Below are 20617 nucleotides of genomic sequence, written 5' to 3'. Positions count from 1 at the left end.
AAGGAGGACTAAAGCTGGACTGAAGGAGGACTAAAGGAGGACTAAAGGAGAACTAAAGGAGGACTAAAGGAGGACTAAAGCTGGACTGAAGGAGGATTAAAGGAGGACTGAAGGAGGACTGAGGCTGGACTAAAGCTGGACTGAAGGAGGACTGAAGGAGGAGTAAAGCAGGACTGAAGGAGGACTAAAGCTGGACTAAAGCAGGACTAAAGCTGGACTAAAGCTGGACTGAAGGAGGATTAAAGGAGGACTGAAGGAGGACTGAGGCTGGACTGAAGGAGGACTAAAGCTGGACTGAAGCAGGACTAAAGCAGGACTGAAGGAGGACTAAAGGAGGACTGAAGGAGGACTAAAGCAGGACTGAAGGAGGACTAAAGCAGGACTAAAGCTGGACTAAAGCAGGACTAAAGCTGGACTAAAGCAGGACTGAAGGAGGACTAAAGGAGGACTAAAGCTGGACTGAAGGAGGACTAAAGGAGGACTAAAGGAGAACTAAAGGAGGACTAAAGGAGGACTAAAGCTGGACTGAAGGAGGACTAAAGGAGGACTAAAGGAGAACTAAAGGAGGACTAAAGGAGGACTAAAGCTGGACTGAAGGAGGATTAAAGGAGGACTGAAGGAGGACTGAGGCTGGACTAAAGCTGGACTGAAGGAGGACTAAAGGAGGACTAAAGGAGGACTGAAGGAGGACTGAAACAGGACTAAAGCTGGACTAAAGCAGGACTGAAGGAGGACTGAAGCAGGACTAAAGCAGGACTGAAGGAGGACTGAAGGAGGACTAAAGCTGGACTAAAGGAGGACTGAAGCTGGACTAAAGGAGGACTAAAGCAGGACTAAAGCTGGACTAAAGCTGGACTAAAGCTGGACTAAAGCTGGGCTGAAGCTGGACTAAAGCAGGACTGAAGGAGGACTAAAGGAGGACTAAAGCAGGACTAAAGGAGGACTAAAGCAGGACTAAAGCAGGACTGAAGGAGGACTAAAGCTGGGCTAAAGCTGGACTGAAGGAGGACTAAAGCTGGGCTAAAGCTGGACTGAAGGAGGACTAAAGGAGGACTGAAGGAGGACTAAAGGAGGACTGAAGGAGGACTAAAGCAGGACTAAAGCAGGACTGAAGGAGGACTAAAGCTGGGCTAAAGCTGGACTGAAGGAGGACTAAAGCTGGACTAAAGCAGGACTGAAGGAGGACTAAAGGAGGACTGAAGGAGGACTAAAGCTGGGCTGAAGCTGGACTAAAGCAGGACTGAAGGAGGACTAAAGGAGGACTAAAGCAGGACTAAAGGAGGACTAAAGCAGGACTAAAGCAGGACTGAAGGAGGACTAAAGCTGGGCTAAAGCTGGACTGAAGGAGGACTAAAGCTGGGCTAAAGCTGGACTGAAGGAGGACTAAAGCTGGACTAAAGCAGGACTGAAGGAGGACTAAAGGAGGACTGAAGGAGGACTAAAGGAGGACTGAAGGAGGACTAAAGCAGGACTAAAGCTGGACTAAAGCTGGGCTAAAGCTGGACTAAAGCTGGACTAAAGCTGGACTAAAGCTGGATTAAAGAGGGAGCTGGACTGAAGTTGGACTGAAGCTCGTCTTTGGTCGTACAACGGCTCTACTTTAAATCTTTGTCCCTGTTTCACTGTACGACCTTCGACCTTCGACCTTCCCCGCGACACACGAGTCCACCCGGCTGAGGCTCTGAAGGTCTTTGAGCGGCGTCTGAACAGGCAGTTTTCTGCAGTGTTTTCTCTCCTATAACTGTCCACAGGTCCCATAAAGAGGTTCCTGCTGAGATAAAAGTGTCGTCCTGAGTTCTGCCGCCGCTGGTGTGAACTCTGACCCGAGCAGATGTGGAGCAGCTGTGCATTAGCAGATATTTCGACATAACTGATCATCGTCTTAACGCTCCGAGAGAGAGAGAGGAAACACATTAACACGAACGCTAATCCTTCACCGTCTGGATTAAACCAGGACCGGAGCCGGACCGAGAGCGGACTCACGAGGCTCACAGCAAAACAACAAAACACTCACTTCCTCATTGGACAGGAAGTGACATAGATAGAGGACAGTGATTTTAAACTGTTGCCGTGCCGACCGTGTTCTGTCAACGGGAAATGAGTCAAACTGATGTGAACGTCTCAGGAATAAAAAAGCACATGTGGACAGAAAGCTAGTCCAGTTTACTTTCCAGGTTCCATTAGCCTCCTCAGTGTATTCTCTCTATAGCCTTTAGCATTAGCCACCAAACATCTCAAATCATGAACGATTCAGATGTTTTCAGCTGTTGTCAACCCTTCAACCACGTTTAGGAGGGGCCAAAGCCAAGGGAGAAATCATTAATAAATGTGCAGACATTTGGAGATTTGACCTTAGATACAAAGAAGCGTCTGAAAGTGTCCTCTGAGCTAAATGCTAAATGAGTTGGACGAACAAACACATCTAATAGACATTAAACATCATCTTATGACAGGTACAGGATAAAGAAACCACAGGAAAGTACTGTAGCTGCCTTCACTTTCATATGTAGTTAGCATTGTTAGCATTGTTAGCGTTGTTAGCGTCGTTAGCGTAACTGTGGGGTGTGAAGCAGGAGCTGTGCTGTTTTAATCAAAGGACAGTCCAGGTATGAACTATGATTTCAAGCTTATATTGTTATTATGGTCAGTTTATTTGTTTGTTCGTGTGATTTGGTGAACGTTTGTGTTGAGCCCATTAGGAAATAAGAGTTAAGAGTTAACAGTTAACTTAAAATATGACGTGAAGGCTGCCACCTACTGTTTGTATGGATCAATTACAGGTTAATTACCGTCACAATATATATGGACTTTTTTAAATGTGGCAAGAATATCAAACTGTGATTAGTAGCAATCCTTATGATCAGACTTCCATATGTTGTTATAATGGGTTTAATCAGAAAAACAGTCATTATTCCAGAAACAGTGTTTAAAGGGACCATACGGAGTTTAAAAATGTAAAAAAAATGTTAATGACGAAGTATTTTGATCCCCCGACATGTTCCTCCATGTCCTAATGTGTAGAATGAGCTCAGCACGAGCTTAATATTGAAGCTACGGTTACACGTATGGCCTGAGGTGGCAGTAGTAAGCATGAAATGACAAACTTGCATCCTCTTAACTCCCGCCTGAACCGAGAGCATTTTTTTATCACATTTTTGTCATATTTTTGTCATGTTTTTGTCATTTTTTTGTCACATTTTTGTCATTTTTTTGTCCATTTTTTTAATCAAATTTTTGTCATATTTTTGTCATTTTTTGTCATTTTTTTGTCATTTTTTGTGATTTTTGTCTTTTTTTTTTATTTAATTTTTTTTTTCATTTTTTGTCATATTTTTGTCAATTTTTTGTCAATTTTCCTGTGACATTTTTGTGACATTTTTGCCACTTTTTCATAAATTTTTCGTCACTTTTTTGTCAATGTTTTCTCACTTTTTTGTCACATTTCCATCATTGTTTTCGTCTCAGTTTTGTTGCCATTTTCACAGCTTTTTTCCAGAAGCTTTTGGATTGGGGTAAAGCCAGGTTCTCGGTTCAGGTGGGAGTTAAGAGGTTAATAAAGTTATTAAAGTGTACAGTTTTGCGTGTGTCGTACCAGGCTCTGGACTCCTCCCAGCGTGTGGTTGGCGTTGTACATGGAGTAGGTCACCTGGTACACGCCGTCGTTGGTCTCGCTGTTGCCGTAGAAACCCACGCCGACGGCGGCGCTGCAGACACACACGTATCATCAGTAAATATAGTATAGTATAAGTGTGTTTCCCTCCAGCTCCGCCGTCTCTCTGTGTCTGAGCCCGTTTATCAAATCCATTCTTTCAGCGCCGTTTGTTTTCCCGCCGCTGATTTTCTCTGACGGGTTCGGCTTTTCCCAAATCTCCGCAAACGCCACGTCAGGTCTTTGCTTTTGTTTGTCTCAGATTCGAGCAGAAATATCCAGCGCGGCCGTCGCTGTGGGGGGAGGATTCTGCCTGATTCTGCTCGGTTTGTTCAAATCAAAATATGCATAAATATGATTTCAGAGCTTAGATTTCTCAGGAACCGAGACACGTAGAATTGAACAGTTTTCACCTACGGAGAGCTGAGAGTCTCAGCTTTCAAACGAGCCACAGCCTGTGTCCATAACTATAACACAGAATACACTGTGGTGCTACAAATACAGTGCCTCTCGAAAGTATTCAGACACCTTGAACTTTTGCACATTTTGTCATGTTTACAGCCCTAAACATAAAGATTTTATTTAGATTTTTTTTACTGAACGTTCACACACAAGTAACAGACAACTGTGAAGTGAAAGCAAAATTAGGGCTGCTCGATTATTGAAAAAATAATAATCACGATTATTTTTGTCATAATTGAAATCACGATTATTCAAACGATTATTTGTTGCCTTTAAAAAAATCCATCAAAAAAATCCATCAAAAAAAAGTGATTAAAAAAAAACATCAAAAAAGTGACAAAAATCCATCAAAAAAATGACAAAAATCCCCAAATTAGAAAAAAAAAGTTAAAAAAAATAAAGAAAAGTTTTTGAAAAAATAAATAAATATTATAATCGATTTTTTGCGATTATGCTAATTTTGTAATCGTTTACTGTTGTAATCGAAATCGTAATCGAATTTCGATTAATTGCACAGCCCTAAGCAAAATGATACTTGATTCTGTTATTTTTCAAAAAATAGAAAACCGAAAATTGGGGCTTGCATAAGTATTCATACAGCATGAATACTTTGTGGAACCTCCTTTTGCTGCAATAACAGCACAAGTCTTTTGGGTTTGACTCTACAAGATTTGCACATGTAGAGACTGACATTTTAGCTCATTCATCTTTACAAAACAACTCCAGCTCTGTCACATTAGAAGGAGAGCGTTTGTGAACAGCAGTTTTCAGATTATTCCACAGATTTTCAATAGGATTTAGGTCAGGACTTTGACTGGGCCATTCTAACACATTAATATGTTTTTATTGAACCATTCCATTGTAGATTTAGCTTTGTGTTTAGGGTCATTGTCCTGCTGAAGGTGAATCTCCGCCCCAGCCTCAGTTCTCTTGTGACTCCAGCAGGTTTTCCTCCAAAATGTCTCTGTATTTGGCTCCATCCATCTTCCCAACTATTCTTACAATCTCCCCAGTCCCCGCTGAGGAAAAGCAGCCCCACAGCATGATGCTCCCCCCCGTGTATTTGACACTGGGGATGGTGCACTCAGGACCATGAGCAGTGTCAGGTTTGCTCCATACATAACGTTACATTTGGGCCAAAAAGTTCAATTTTTGTCTCATCTGACCAAAGCTCCTTCTTCCACATGGAGCTGTGTCCTCCATATGACTTCTAGCAAACTTCAAACAGGATTTCTTATGGCCTCCTTTCAATAATGTCTTTCTTCTTCCACTCGTCCATGAAGGCCAGATTTGTGTAGATACGACTTACAGTTGTCCCATGTACAGATTCCCCCAGCTCAGCGGCAGGACTTCACAGCTCCTCCAGAGTTATCTTGGGGCACTTGGTTGTATTTCTCACCAGTGTCTCCTTGTTCAGTTTATTAGTTTACGTGAACAGCCGTGTCTTGGTAAGTCGGCAGTGGTGCTTTACTCTTTCCATTTCCGAACAATGGATTGAACAGTTGCTCCGGGAGATGTTTAAATCTTGGGAAATCTTTGTATAACTTAAGGCTGCTTTAAACTTCTCCACAGCTTTATCCCTGACCTCTCTGGTGCTCCTTGACCTTTATGATGTTGTTTAGTGACCAACACACTCCGACCACAGCTCTGAGGGCCTGAAAGAACAGCTGAGATTATACTGAGAGTAGATCACACACACTTTTCTATTTTTTGAAAAATAACAGAATCATGTATCATTTTGCTTTCACTTCACAGTCGTCTGTTACTTGTGTGTGAACGTTCAGTAAAAAAATCCAAATAAAATCTTCATGTTTAGGGCTGTAAACATGACAAAATGTGCAAAAGTTCAAGGTGTGTGAATACTTTAGAGAGGCACTGTATCTTGTAGCACCTGTTAGATCTTCTAAGTGGTGGGACTTTTTCCATCGTCCCACAGATATTGAGCTATCATCACACATGTGTCTTTCCCCTCGGACTTCACAAAGGACATGCCCATATTTGGATGCAGAGTGTTGTCGGGGGGACTCTGTGTCGGCGTTAGTGAATGAATATGTGTGTTTCTGTGGGAGCTTCAGTTTGTTATTCAGGAGTTTATCAAAACCCTTTCAAACACTCTCTTCCCTCCGAGCGGCTGATTCGCTAAATGGACTTTTCATGAAAGTCTAAACGAGGCAAAGTGTTTGTTTTTCAGACGTTATTTCAGCCGAGAAACAAAGCGGCTTCTTCTGAGGAACGAATCACGGAGAAGAAACGACATTTACACAGATGTTTCTACAGGAGACGTGAGGCTGGAGGTCAGAGTGGAGGTTTGAGTCCAGTACAGACGACTGCTCAGAACTAGCATCACGTTCTGGAGCTGCAGTTCTTTCCTCCAGTGAGATGTTCAGAGGAGTTTCGGCTCAGATCTGCTGAAGCTCAGACGCTTTTGGGAAAATCTGCTCATCAATATTTCAATAAAACATAATTAAGACTGCGGGGCTGGAAGAGGAGGAACAGGGAGGAGAACAGAAGAACAGAAGGACAGAAGGACAGAAGAACAGAAGAACAGAAGGACAGAAGAACTGAAGGACAGAAGGACAGAAGGACAGAAGGACTGAAGAACTGAAGAACTGAAGAACTGAAGGACAGAAGGACAGAAGGACAGAAGGACTGAAGGACTGAAGAACTGAAGGACAGAAGGACAGAAGGACAGAAGAACTGAAGAACTGAAGAACTGAAGGACAGAAGGACAGAAGGACAGAAGGACTGAAGGACTGAAGAACTGAAGGACAGAAGGACAGAAGGACAGAAGAACTGAAGAACTGAAGAACTGAAGGACAGAAGAACTGAAGGACAGAAGGACAGAAGAACTGAAGGACTGAAGGACAGAAGGACTGAAGGACAGAAGGACAGAAGGACAGAAGAACTGAAGAACTGAAGAACTGAAGAACTGAAGAACTGAAGAACTGAAGGACGGAAGAACTGAAGAACTGAAGAACTGAAGAACTGAAGGACAGAAGAACAGAAGAACTGAAGAAGGGAAAATCCTGTCACTCAGAAAGGTGTTACTCCGGGTCTGAAGTGCCGTCATGCACGAGCTTAATATAGAAGCTGCAGTTACACGTATGACCTGAGGTGGCAGTAGTGAGTATAAAACTACTAACTTGCATCCAGCCCCTTTAAAGGAACAGGCCACCGTTTTTCCACACTGAGATATGTTCTTACCTGAGCTGTGACGAGTTCTTTAGGACCTGTCTGATCTTCAGTCACGTAAACACAGCGCAGACGGCGTTAGCATTTAGCCTCTCCCTCTCTCCTCTATAGCTCCAAAACAGGTCAAGATAGAAGCTACCAAGCTCTTCCACGTTTTCCCTATTTAAATATGGTTACGTGAAGTGTTCCACTACAAAGTATAATTACACACAATTAAAGAATGTGGATTTTCTAAGCGGATAAAAGGGGGAACTATATTGTAAGGCGTAATAATACCAGGAGTAGTTTGGCATCCGCGCAGTAAAGTGAAGATTACTGCGCGGATTTCGTTTAATTTTGTGTGACCATATTTGGATTGTGTAACTACTCACGTAATTGTAGTTAACCTCTTAACTCCCACCTGAACGGATCCCATTTTCTCCAGTTTGGCTTTACCCTAATCAAAAAGCTGCTTGGGGAAAAAAGCACCAAAACAGCCACAAAAAATGAGAAGAAAACAAGGATGTAAACGCGACAAAGATGTGACAAAAATTCAACCAAAAAGTGACAAAAATTCAACAAAAAAGTGATAAAAATTTAACAAAAAAGTGATAAAAATTCAACAAAAAAGTGATAAAAATTCAACAAAAAAGTGACAAAAACGTAACAAAAAAGTGATAAAAATTCAACAAAAAAGTGACAAAAACTCAACAAAAATGTGACAAAATTCAACAAAAGTGACAAAAATTCAACAAAAAAGTGATAAAAATTCAACAAAAAAGTGATAAAAATTCAACAAAAATTCAACAAAAAATCAACAAAAAAATGACATAAATTCAACAAAAAAGTGATAAAAATTCAACAAAAAAATGACAAAAATTCAACAAAAAAGTGATAAAAATTCAACAAAAAAGTGACAAAAACTTAACAAAAAAGTGACAAAAATTCAACAAAAAAGTGATAAAAATTCAACAAAAAGTTACAAAAATTCAACCAAAAAAGTGACAAAAATTCAACAAAAAAGTGATAAAAATTCAACAAAAAAGTGATAAAAATTCAACAAAAAAGTGATAAAAATTCAACAAAAAAGTGATAAAAATTCAACAAAAAGTTACAAAAATTCAACAAAAAAGTGTCAAAAATTCAACTAAAAAGTGATAAAAATTCAACAAAAAAGTGACAAAAACTTAACAAAAAAGTGATAAAAATTCAACAAAAAAGTGATAAAAATTCAACAAAAAAGTGACAAAAATTCAACAAAAAAGTGATAAAAATTCAACAAAAAAGTGACAAAAACTTAACAAAAAAGTGACAAAAATTCAACAAAAAAGTGATAAAAATTCAACAAAAAGTTACAAAAATTCAACCAAAAAAGTGACAAAAATTCAACAAAAAAGTGTCAAAAATTCAACTAAAAAGTGATAAAAATTCAACAAAAAAGTGACAAAAACTTAACAAAAAAGTGATAAAAATTCAACAAAAAAGTGATAAAAATTCAACAAAAAAGTGACAAAAATTCAACAAAAAAGTGACAAAAATTCAACAAAAAAGTGTCAAAAATTCAACAAAAAAGTGTCAAAAATTCAACAAAAAAGTGACAAAAACTTAAAAAAATAAAAATAAATTTCAAATGAGGTGTTACACAGGCCTACATAATGGCCAAAGAGGACAGAATGCATTTGGTTCAGGCGGGTGGCAAGAGGTTAAACTGGAAAAACATGGAAGAGCTTGGTAGTTTCTAACTTCACCCCCCAGGAGGAGAGGCTAAATGCTAACAACATGTTTGGTCTTGTTACGTGACTGAGGACACGTGTTAAGACCAGACGGGTACACATCAACTCATCTAAGCTCAGGTAAGAACATCTCAGTCTGTAAAACACTGGCCTTTTCCTTTAAGTACTTCCTCGTGCTGAGCATATTTTGTTCAGGGTGCCCGGGTTTGTTTTTGTGTGTGTTTTTTTTAATGATTTTGTCATCGTTGAAGAAGAAAAAACAGTTTTGACCAAAGAAAAGAAAGTGAATCTGCTCCAGAGCTGAGGATCTGGACTTTACTCAAACCGTGTTCCTTCACTGGAGCAACATCTGCCCTTTGACCCCCGGGTTTTCCTCCTTCGACACATTTAGTTTCTGCGTTTCTGAACGAGGAGCCGCTTCTCGCTGACGCGGCTCGGCTGTAATCGGATCAACTCGGAGCTGACAGTCACATGTTTTTTAGGGAAATGAAATTAAAGCGAAGAGGCCACGGAGCCGGTGACATAACCGGCGCTTCATTTCACCGCTCGGGCTGAAGAAGATGTTCCTCTCAGACGTTCTCACAGGACGTCTGGTCTCCTCCGGGCTTTGTCTGTGTGAGATTTCATCACAAAACGCTTTCAAAAAGAAGCTCTGAAACCGAAATAAAGAGGTTTGTGCAGCTCGGGGATTGTCGAGGCTGAAAGAGACGCCCGGAGACTTTAGAAAAGGTTTAGGGAAGAACATTTTCTGGGGGGAGAAAATGGGGGAAACTGAGCTGCTTTAAATGAGGCTGGGAAAGTGTAGCGTTTATTATTCATCTGTTTGTTTGAACATTTGTGCTGAAAGTTTCCCTCCGGATGAAGGAACGTTACTAAAGCTGCACGATTCGTCTGGAGCAAATGACGGCCGGAGCTCAGGGGGAAAAGTCAGAATAACTGGACTAAAACAAGGCACATAAATCGATCAGATCATTTCAGGAGAGAGGAGAGAGAGGAGAGAGAGGAGAGAGAGGAGAGAGAGGAGAGAGAGGAGAGAGAGGAGAGAGAATAGGAGAGGACAGGGGTAAATGAGGGGAGAGAGAGGAGAGAGGAGGAGAGGAGTGAGAGAGATTATCTCCCTTTCTTGAAAAAAAAATCAGTGATTTTGATCCAAACTAGCCTCTGTATAGCTTCCTACAAATATCATGAAAAATGGTCTAGATCAGTGGTTCTCAACCTGGGGGTCGCGAGACAAATTTGGGGCGTCGCCAGATCATTTAGATAAAATATACATATTTTCATTAGCATATAATGTAATGTTTTATTGTAGCATGTGTTTGTCATTCTACCAGAGTAACTTGTTCGCAGTTTGATGAATTTTATTTCAGCCATTTGTTTTTCTTCTTTGGTTTTTAAGAATCATGTCGGCTAATGTTCATATTTCTCAAGGTGTGACCCGGGCGGAGGGTCACAAATCCCTTTACCGGTTATAATGGGGGTTGCGGCTCCAAAAGGTTGAGAACCACTGGTCTGGATTGTTCTGCAGATACATCCCAAAGCAATTGAATTCTCCAAGTTCTTGCTTAAAGAGTAACTAAACACCAAATCCACTTTGTTTTGCTGATAAACGGGCCAAATGGTTGTTGAATAGAGTCAGCTACATGTCCCAGTCAATATGTTGACATTTGGTGCAAACTTGTTCAAAATCTCATTTTAGTGTCTAAAACCACAGGGTTAGCGCCCCCTACTGGTTTCACGCAGCAACTACATTTGATATTTTGTGGTTGGAGGAGAGTGTGTCCACGGCGTCCACAAAACCTCATCAGTTCTGCCTCTGTGCCTCTGTGGCCCCGCCCACACACGCCTCTGTGGCCCCGCCCACACACGCCTCTGTGGCCCCGCCCACACACGCCTCTGTGGCCCCGCCCACACACGCCTCCGCCTCCGTCACGCAGCAACCAGGACACGCGTCGCGCACACACCGCCTGAGCTCATGAGTCAAACCAGTAGATGGCGCCCCTGCGATGCTCACACTTGGGCTGAGGTGGAGTAGAGGAATAAATCCCTTAGAAAAGCTACTGTGCGATGCTCTGTCTCTGTTCGCAGTCACTGACAGCGAGCGAGTATCTACCAGCGGCGATCTTTTTTTAATTTTTTTTCGTAGGATAGTTGCTACTAGTGATGCGCGGGTTGCGGGTTCCACCGTCGTCTTTACAGCAGGTTTTTGGCGTAAATATACGTCGGATTTTCATAAAACAAGCAGCGTTTTGCAGCTTGTGATCCAGAGAACGCTTTTGTGGAGCTCACGTGTCCTGTTTTCCACCGTATGTGCGACTGTGGTGACTTCGCGTTAGGCCGACCTCTGCTCTTCCTCTCTCCCTCTTGCCCAGTGCTCTTCGGAGGGAGAGAGAGAGAGAGAGAGCGCGATGACATGCCGGTGTAAAGATTTTAAACTACCCCCCATTTCAGGCTACCCCCCGGTAATTTGAAATCAGTTTCAAGTTACCCCCGGGGGTAAGATGAACGCGATTTCAAGCTACCCCCCCTGATTTCAGATTACCCCCCCTCTCAACTGCTTTCTTCATCCATAAAATACCTTACAGGACCCGCAGTTGGAGCCGTAACTTTAAGGATAGTGGAGTTTACAAACTAAAGCTAACCTTACATTAGCCCTAACCTTAAGGATAGTGGAGTTTACGAGCTAAAGCTAACCTTACATTAGCCCTAAACTTAAGGATAGTGGAGTTTGCGAACTAAAGCTAACCTTACATTAGCCCTAAACTTAAGGATAGTGGAGTTTACGAACTAAAGCTAACCTTACATTAGCCCTAAACTTAAGGACAGTGGAGTTTGCGAACTAAAGCTAACCTTACATTAGCCCTAAACTTAAGGATAGTGGAGTTTGCGAACTAAAGCTAACCTTACATTAGCCCTAAACTTAAGGATAGTGGAGTTTGCGAACTAAAGCTAACCTTACCTTAGCCCTAACCTTAAGGATAGTGGAGTTTACGAGCTAAAGCTAACCTTACATTAGCCCTAAACTTAAGGACAGTGGAGTTTGCGAACTAAAGCTAACCTTACCTTAGCCCTAACCTTAAGGATAGTGGAGTTTCCGAACTAAAGCTAACCTTACCTTAGCCCTAACCTTAAGGATAGTGGAGTTTCCGAACTAAAGCTAACCTTACCTTAGCCCTAACCTTAAGGATAGTGGAGTTTGCGAACTAAAGCTAACCTTACCTTAGCCCTAACCTTAAGGATAGTGGAGTTTACGAGCTAAAGCTAACCTTACATTAGCCCTAACCTTAAGGATAGTGGAGTTTACGAACTAAAGCTAACCTTACCTTAGCCCTAACCTTAAGGATAGTGGAGTTTACGAGCTAAAGCTAACCTTACCAGATGAAAAGTTACGAGAGTTGTAGCTATTATTAGCAATTAACATCCGGGCATTTTCTATTTAACACAGCCGTGCCAAACAAACAATACATATTGTGGCGGGGGTAATCTGAAATCAGGGGGGGTAACTTGAAATCAGTTTCAGGTTACCCCCGGGGGGTAATTTGAAATCAATTTCAAAGTACCGGGGGTAAGGTGAATGGGGGGTAGTTTGAAATCGCTACACCGGTCCTGTTCATACGGATCATATTTGTAACGCGTAATATTTAATGGTTGCAGGTGCGGGGCGGGGCGGGTTGTAAAAATAGAACAACGTTGCGGGGCGGGCTGGGGCGGGTTAGAACCTGCTCCAAATGCGGGACCCGCGGGTTGAAAAAAACCCTGACCCGCATCACTAGTTGCAATCACAAGTCATGAGAATGTACCAACTCTCCTACGAAAAAATAAACCTTGCGCACAGTGGTGACAGCGGTAACAGCATCTGTCAGTCCTGTCAGATCGGAAAGGCTCTGCCACGCCCGTTTAGTTGCACTTTAACTTAACATGTTCATATTCACTTAGATTTAGTCGATGAAACTTTTGTTTTAAACTCCGTCTAAATGCAACGTCTTTACAGCAGGTTTTCATGTTAATATGAGGCAGGGTTTCATAAAACAAAAGCTGAACTCGGAGAAAGAGTGAGAGGGACTCGTTTATCAGATAACGAATAAGAAGTTTGTTGTTTGTTGTTGCTGATGAAGCTGAAACATAACTGAGCTCCGCGATGTTCAACAACAGAAGTTCATCTCGAAGCTCAGATGTTATGACGGATAAAACATCTGCTGTACATGAAGTATGGAGGTCATGACCGCGGTCCCTCACCAGGTCAGGAGGCCGGCGGTCACGGCCGTCCACGTCACGCAGCAGCTCCGCGGCTTCTTCTCGTCCTGGTCCGGCTCGTCGGGGCGGCAGCAGCAGAGGCAGCTCAGGTACACGGCCAAACACAGGAGGTTCAGGCCGAGGCAGGCGGCCGCCAGGCAGCCGAAGAACACCAGGGTCTGAGGAGGAGAGAGGAAGGTTAACGAGAGAGAGGAGACTGAGGAACACCAGGGTCTGAGGAGGAGGAGGAGGAGAGAGGTTAACGAGAGAGAGGAGACTGAGGAACACCAGGGTCTGAGGAGGAGGAGGAGGAGAGAGGTTAATGAGAGAGAGGAGACTGAGGAACACCAGAGTCTGAGGAGGAGGAGAGAGGTTAACGAGAGAGAGGAGACTGAGGAACACCAGGGTCTGAGGAGGAGAGAGGAGAGAGGTTAACGGGAGAGAGGAGACTGAGGAACACCAGGGTCTGAGGAGGAGGAGGAGGAGAGAGGTTAACAGGAGAGAGGAGACTGAGGAACACCAGCGTCTGAGGAGGAGGAGGAGGAGGAGAGAGGTTAACAGGAGAGAGGAGACTGACAGAAGAGCACCAGGGTCTGAGGAGGAGGAGAGAGGAGAGAGGTTAACGAGAGAGAGGAGACTGAGGAACTCCAGGGTCTGAGGAGGAGAGAGGAGAGAGGTTAACGAGAGAGAGGAGACTGAGGAACACCAGGGTCTGAGGAGGAGAGAGGAGAGAGGTTAACGAGAGAGAGGAGACTGAGGAACTCCAGGGTCTGAGGAGGAGAGAGGAGAGAGGTTAAAGGGAGAGAGGAGACTGAGGAACACCAGGGTCTGAGGAGGAGGAGGAGAGAGGTTAACGAGAGAGAGGAGACTGAGGAACACCAGGGTCTGAGGAGGAGGAGGAGAGAGGTTAAAGGGAGAGAGGAGACTGAGGAACACCAGGGTCTGAGGAGGAGGAGGAGAGAGGTTAACGAGAGAGAGGAGACTGAGGAACACCAGGGTCTGAGGAGGAGGAGGAGAGAGGTTAAAGGGAGAGAGGAGACTGAGGAACACCAGCGTCTGAGGAGGAGGAGGAGAGAGGTTAACGAGAGAGGAGACTGAGGAACACCAGGGTCTGAGGAGGAGGAGGAGAGAGGTTAACGGGAGAGAGGAGACTGAGGAACACCAGGGTCTGAGGAGGAGGAGGAGAGAGGTTAACGGGAGAGAGGAGACTGAGGAACACCAGGGTCTGAGGAGGAGGAGGAGGAGAGAGGTTAACGAGAGAGAGGAGACTGAGGAACACCAGGGTCTGAGGAGGAGAGAGGTTAACGAGAGAGAGGAGACTGAGGAACACCAGGGTCTGAGGAGGAGGAGGAGGAGAGAGGTTAACGGGAGAGAGGACACTGAGGAACACCAGGGTCTGAGGAGGAGGAGGAGAGAGGAGAGAGGTTAACGAGAGAGAGGACACTGAGGAACACCAGGGTCTGAGGAGGAGGAGGAGAGATGTTAACGGGAGAGAGGACACTGAGGAACACCAGGGTCTGAGGAGGAGGAGAGAGGTTAACGAGAGAGAGGACACTGAGGAACACCAGGGTCTGAGGAGGAGGAGAGAGGTTAACGAGAGAGAGGACACTGAGGAACACCAGCGTCTGAGGAGGAGAGAGGTTAACAGGAGAGAGAGGACACTGAGGAACACCAGGGTCTGAGGAGGAGAGAGGTTAACGGGAGAGAGGAGACTGAGGAACACCAGGGTCTGAGGAGGAGGAGGAGAGAGGTTAACAGGAGAGAGGACACTGAGGAACACCAGGGTCTGAGGAGGAGGAGGAGGAGAGAGGTTAATGAGAGAGAGGACACTGAGGAACACCAGGGTCTGAGGAGGAGGAGGAGAGAGGTTAACAGGAGAGAGAGGAGACTGAGGAACACCAGGGTCTGAGGAGGAGGAGGAGAGAGGTTAACGAGAGAGAGGACACTGAGGAACACCAGGGTCTGAGGAGGAGGAGGAGGAGAGAGGTTAAAGGGAGAGAGGACACAGAGGAACATCAGGGTCTGAGGAGGAGAGAGGAGAGAGGTTAACGGGAGAGAGGACACTGAGGAACACCAGGGTCTGAGGAGGAGGAGGAGGAGAGAGGTTAACGGGAGAGAGGACACTGAGGAACACCAGGGTCTGAGGAGGAGGAGGAGAGAGGTTAACAGGAGAGAGGAGACTGAGGAACACCAGGGTCTGAGGAGGAGGAGGAGGAGAGAGGTTAAAGGGAGAGAGGACACAGAGGAACATCAGGGTCTGAGGAGGAGAGAGGAGAGAGGTTAACGGGAGAGAGGACACTGAGGAACACCAGGGTCTGAGGAGGAGGAGGAGGAGAGAGGTTAAAGGGAGAGAGGACACAGAGGAACATCAGGGTCTGAGGAGGAGAGAGGAGAGAGGTTAACGGGAGAGAGGACACTGAGGAACACCAGGGTCTGAGGAGGAGGAGGAGGAGGAGAGGAGAGAGGTTAACGGGAGAGAGAGGAGACTGAGGAACACCAGGGTCTGAGGAGGAGGAGGAGAGAGGTTAACAGGAGAGAGGACACTGAGGAACACCAGGGTCTGAGGAGGAGGAGGAGGAGAGAGGTTAACAGGAGAGAGAGGAGACTGAGGAACACCAGGGTCTGAGGAGGAGGAGGAGAGAGGTTAACAGGAGAGAGGACACTGAGGAACACCAGGGTCTGAGGAGGAGAGAGGTTAACGGGAGAGAGGACACTGAGGAACACCAGGGTCTGAGGAGGAGGAGGAGGAGAGAGGTTAACAGGAGAGAGGAGACTGAGGAACACCAGCGTCTGAGGAGGAGGAGGAGGAGAGAGGTTAACGGGAGAGAGGAGACTGAGGAACACCAGCGTCTGAGGAGGAGGAGGAGGAGAGAGGTTAAAGGGAGAGAGGAGACTGAGGAACACCAGGGTCTGAGGAGGAGGAGGAGAGAGGTTAACAGGAGAGAGGAGACACTGAGGAACACCAGGGTCTGAGGAGGAGAGAGGTTAACGGGAGAGAGGACACTGAGGAACACCAGGGTCTGAGGAGGAGGAGGAGAGAGGTTAACGGGAGAGAGGAGACTGAGGAACACCAGGGTCTGAGGAGGAGGAGGAGAGAGGTTAACGGGAGAGAGGAGACTGAGGAACACCAGGGTCTGAGGAGGAGGAGGAGGTTAAAGGGAGAGAGGAGACTGAGGAACACCAGGGTCTGAGGAGGAGGAGGAGAGAGGTTAACAGGAGAGAGGACACTGAGGAACACCAGGGTCTGAGGAGGAGGAGGAGAGAGGTTAACAGGAGAGAGGACACTGAGGAACACCAGGGTCTGAGGAGGAGAGAGGTTAACAGGAGAGAGGAGACTGAGGAACACCAGGGTCTGAGGAGGAGGAGGAGGAGAGAGGCTAACAGGAGAGAGGAGACTGAGGAACACCAGGGTCTGAGGAGGAGGAGGAGAGAGGTTAAAGGGAGAGAGGAGACTGAGGAACACCAGGGTCTGAGGAGGAGGAGGAGAGAGGTTAACAGGAGAGAGGAGACTGAGGAACACCAGGGTCTGAGGAGGAGAGAGGTTAACAGGAGAGAGGAGACTGAGGAACACCAGGGTCTGAGGAGGAGGAGGAGGAGAGAGGTTAACAGGAGAGAGGAGACTGAGGAACACCAGGGTCTGAGGAGGAGGAGGAGAGAGGTTAAAGGGAGAGAGGAGACTGAGGAACACCAGGGTCTGAGGAGGAGGAGGAGAGAGGTTAACAGGAGAGAGGAGACTGAGGAACACCAGGGTCTGAGGAGGAGGAGGAGAGAGGTTAACAGGAGAGAGGACACTGAGGAACACCAGCGTCGGAGGAGGAGGAGGAGGAAGGTTAAGTAAGGATTAAACACCTCGGAGCTGCATTAGTCGGTTCTAACGCCCGACACAGTGTTGTTCCTCCTGCATTATAACGTCTAACGCGGCTCCTCGTTGTTTAATCCGCTTATACCAGGGTCCCACAAACCTAACATTTATAATAAATGTGTTTTTCATTGACTAAACTCACTAAATCTGCCAGACTACGGGACTATTTTGTGTGGGTTATTAGCCGGTCACTGAAGGCTGGTCTCAGAGCGAGTCATTCTCCGCAGCTATTACGAGGATCTCAGTCAGGCTCAACGACACAACATCAGCACAGAATCACAACACAACAGGACTAACCCGGAAACACTTTTCCCTGGAAGGAAACACCGATATGCGGCACTCGTGGGCAGGAGTTATTTACCTTTTACAAGGTTTAAGGGGAGACACTACAGGCAAAACTCAATTTTTTTCAGTTTTCAGGTTTTGGGCCAAATCTGTCTCTGAACATACAAGCTTTCACCCGGAAACAGAAAACATGCCAAATCTTCACAATAACATGTTTAAATATTGCGCTGATTCAATGTTCCCCCATAGACTTATATGGGAGAACACAATTTCAAGGCCCTTTTTCTCCAAACACATGTTTCTGTCATTGTGGCGACACTATGTCCACGTCAGTCGGACCTAAAGACTTCACATTTTCCAGCCTTGGACTGAACAATATTTGGAAGATTTTTTCAGAGGGATTTTTTATTATTTAATCCCTTAAGCCCCATTTATTGAGTTTTGAATGTCAAAAAATAAGGCGAGAATTACATTTTTACAAATGTTTCCACTAAAAAACAGTTTATTTTAAAACTAAACAAGAAATCCTAAACCCCCTGTGAAAAAGTCTTGGCAACTCATTCATCAATAAAATGAAACCATAAATTTGAATGTAGCTCTGTCCATTATTCAGATTTCGTCGCCGAAAAGATGGGAAATTTGGGGCATTTTTAGGCATAAAACACCTTGTTCTTGTATGAAAAGATAAAATGACAGAAAACTTGCCATGTATTTTTTTCTCACATTTATGCCAGTGATCGACAGCAACAGTTTCAAATTGATATCTGTAAATATACATTTTTTCCCTCTTCACCTGCAGTGTCTCGCCTTAACCTGAAGCTAAAGCTAGCTAGCTCAACCAGCTCAACTGTTTATGGAAACAGCTGCGGTGGAGTCGCTCACACCTGGGCCCCCCCAACTCAAACTTTTATGTTTGACTTTACTAATCCAGACAAATATGCTTCAATGCAGGATCATTTTATGTACGCCTGAAAATGATGAATAGCCTTAACCGTTTCCAATAGAAATGTAAAGCTCATATGTTATTAACAGTAGCTAACCTAGCTGCTCACTCTCCTCTACAAACATTTAGCAAACACTAAATCCATCTCATACGTTCCTGTCAGTCACTAATTACGCCTTTATCTGGTTCAGCTGTGTCATGGTCTAAGTGTGAAAATGACCTCTGACCTCCTAACAAAATCATCTTTAATACACTGTTCATGGTCTTAAATCAGTAAAGACCAGAATCTGTCCTTCTCCGGTGGATTTATCCTCTCGCTCCTCCTCAGCTCGTCCTCACAGAGAGCGAGCCGTTTGATCCTCCGTCTGTTTTCCTCTGGGACGTCCTGAACTGACGGAGGTGATTCAGACTCAGGATTATAAATAACCGCAACAAGGAGAGCAAACAAAAGTAACACGCAGCGCTTCGGCTCTGACGTCGATTAACCTCTTAACTCCCACCTGGCTTTACCCTAATCAGAAAGCTGCTTGGGGAAAAAAGCACCAAAACAGCCACAAAAATGAGAAGAAAACAAGGATGTAAACGCGACAAAATGTGACAAAAATGCGATAAAAATGTGACAAAAATGTGACAAAAATGTGACAAAAGTTCAACAAAAATGTGACAAAAATTCAACAAAAATGTGACAAAAATTCAACAAAAATGTGACAAAAATTCAACAAAAATTCAACAAAATGTGACAAAAATTCAACAAAATGTGACAAAAATTCAACAAAATGTGACAAAAATTCAACAAAAATGTGACAAAAATTCAACAAAAATGTGACAAAAATGTGACAAAAATTCAACAAAAATGTGACAAAAATTCAACAAAAATGTGACAAAAATTCAACTAAAAAGTGACAAAAAAATCAACACAAATTCAACAAAAATTCAACTAAAAAGTGACAAAAACTCAACAAAAAATCAACAAAAACTCAACAAAAAATCAACAAAAATGTGACAAAAATGTGACAAAAATTCAACAAAAATGTGACAAAAATTCAACAAAAATGTGACAAAAAGTGACAAAAAATTAAACTAAAAAGTGACAAAAATCAACAAAAATGTGACAAAAATTCAACTAAAAAGTGACAAAAAAATCAACACAAATTCAACAAAAATTCAACTAAAAAGTGACAAAAAATCAACAAAAACTCAACAAAAATTCAACAAAAATGTGACAAAAATGTGACAAAAATTCAACAAAAAATTTACAAAAATTCAACAAAAAAGTGACAAAAACTCCCCAAAAAAAAACATAAAAAGGTGACACAACACAACAATAACGCGAGGAAAAAGATCAGTTTGTGGGTCTTCGCTTTCAAATGAGGTGCTACACAGGCGTTTAGCCAAAGAGGACAGAAGGCATTGGGTTTAGGCGGGTGGTAAGAGGTTAACAAGGAACAAAAACCTACAGGATTTTTATTCTAGTTGAAAAGTTCCATAATCGAGCGTGACGTGAACATTTATGGAAAGACGTTTGATTGGCTGAGCGTGTTTTGTGTGGATCAGGTCTGAGTCCCACAGACAGAGAGGGGACAGTTCTGCGCTGAATGGAGATCATGTGACGCCCGAGTCTTGTGATTCTGAACCGAGGCACAGGCTGGGACCAAATAACAGGATATTAGAGGAAAACAGAAGCAGCTGCAGCAAAATGATCCGTAATCTAATCAAAGTCACAATAAGGACGGATCCGGGGCAGAGAGTAACGAAGGAAATGCCTTTACAGTTCATTCTCATCTTCATTTTGTAATTCTGAGCCAGTTTCAACCCCTTAACTCCCAAAAGCTTCTGGAAAAAAGGTGTGAAAATAGCAACAGAACTGAGACGAAAACAATGATGGAAATGTGACAAAAATGTGACAAAAAAGTGACAAAAATGTGATAAAAAGTGACAAAAATGTGATAAAAAAGGCGATAAAAAATGAAAAAAAAAAAGACAAAAAATGTGAAAAAATGACAAAAAAGGGACAAAAAATGTGATAAAAAATTACCAAAATTTGACAAAAAATTAAAAAAAATTGACAAAAAAATTGTCAAAAAAATTGACAAAAAATTGACAAAAAATTACAAAAAATTAAAAAAAAATTACAAAAAAATGTGATAAAAATGACAAAAAATGACAAAAAATTTGATAAAAAATGACAAAGAAATGACAAAAAAGTGACAAAAAATGTGATATAAAATTACCAAAATGTGACAAAAATTTGACCAAAAATGTGACAAAAAAGTGACAAAAAT

General features: G+C 43.5%; 1 protein-coding gene across 1 annotated transcript in view; it reads right to left on the bottom strand.

Annotated features, from left to right (window-relative positions):
- The window catches only part of LOC306978384 (protein tweety homolog 2-like), a gene marked incomplete at its 3' end in the record, with an annotated part of 61024 nt that overhangs the window by 13524 nt on the left and 26883 nt on the right, over positions 1-20617 (bottom strand). The window contains exons 2-3 of the mRNA XM_079576907.1: positions 13249-13424; positions 3593-3704 (exon numbers count right to left, since the gene is read on the bottom strand). Coding sequence (XP_079433033.1) covers positions 3593-3704; positions 13249-13424 — 288 coding nt within the window. The remainder of the gene's footprint in view (positions 1-3592; positions 3705-13248; positions 13425-20617) is intronic.

The sequence above is a fragment of the Gobius niger genome, assembly GCF_951799975.1.
Source record: "Gobius niger genome assembly, chromosome: 19".
Classification (NCBI taxonomy): domain Eukaryota; kingdom Metazoa; phylum Chordata; class Actinopteri; order Gobiiformes; family Gobiidae; genus Gobius; species Gobius niger.
This window is presented reverse-complemented; position numbering and strand designations above follow the sequence as displayed.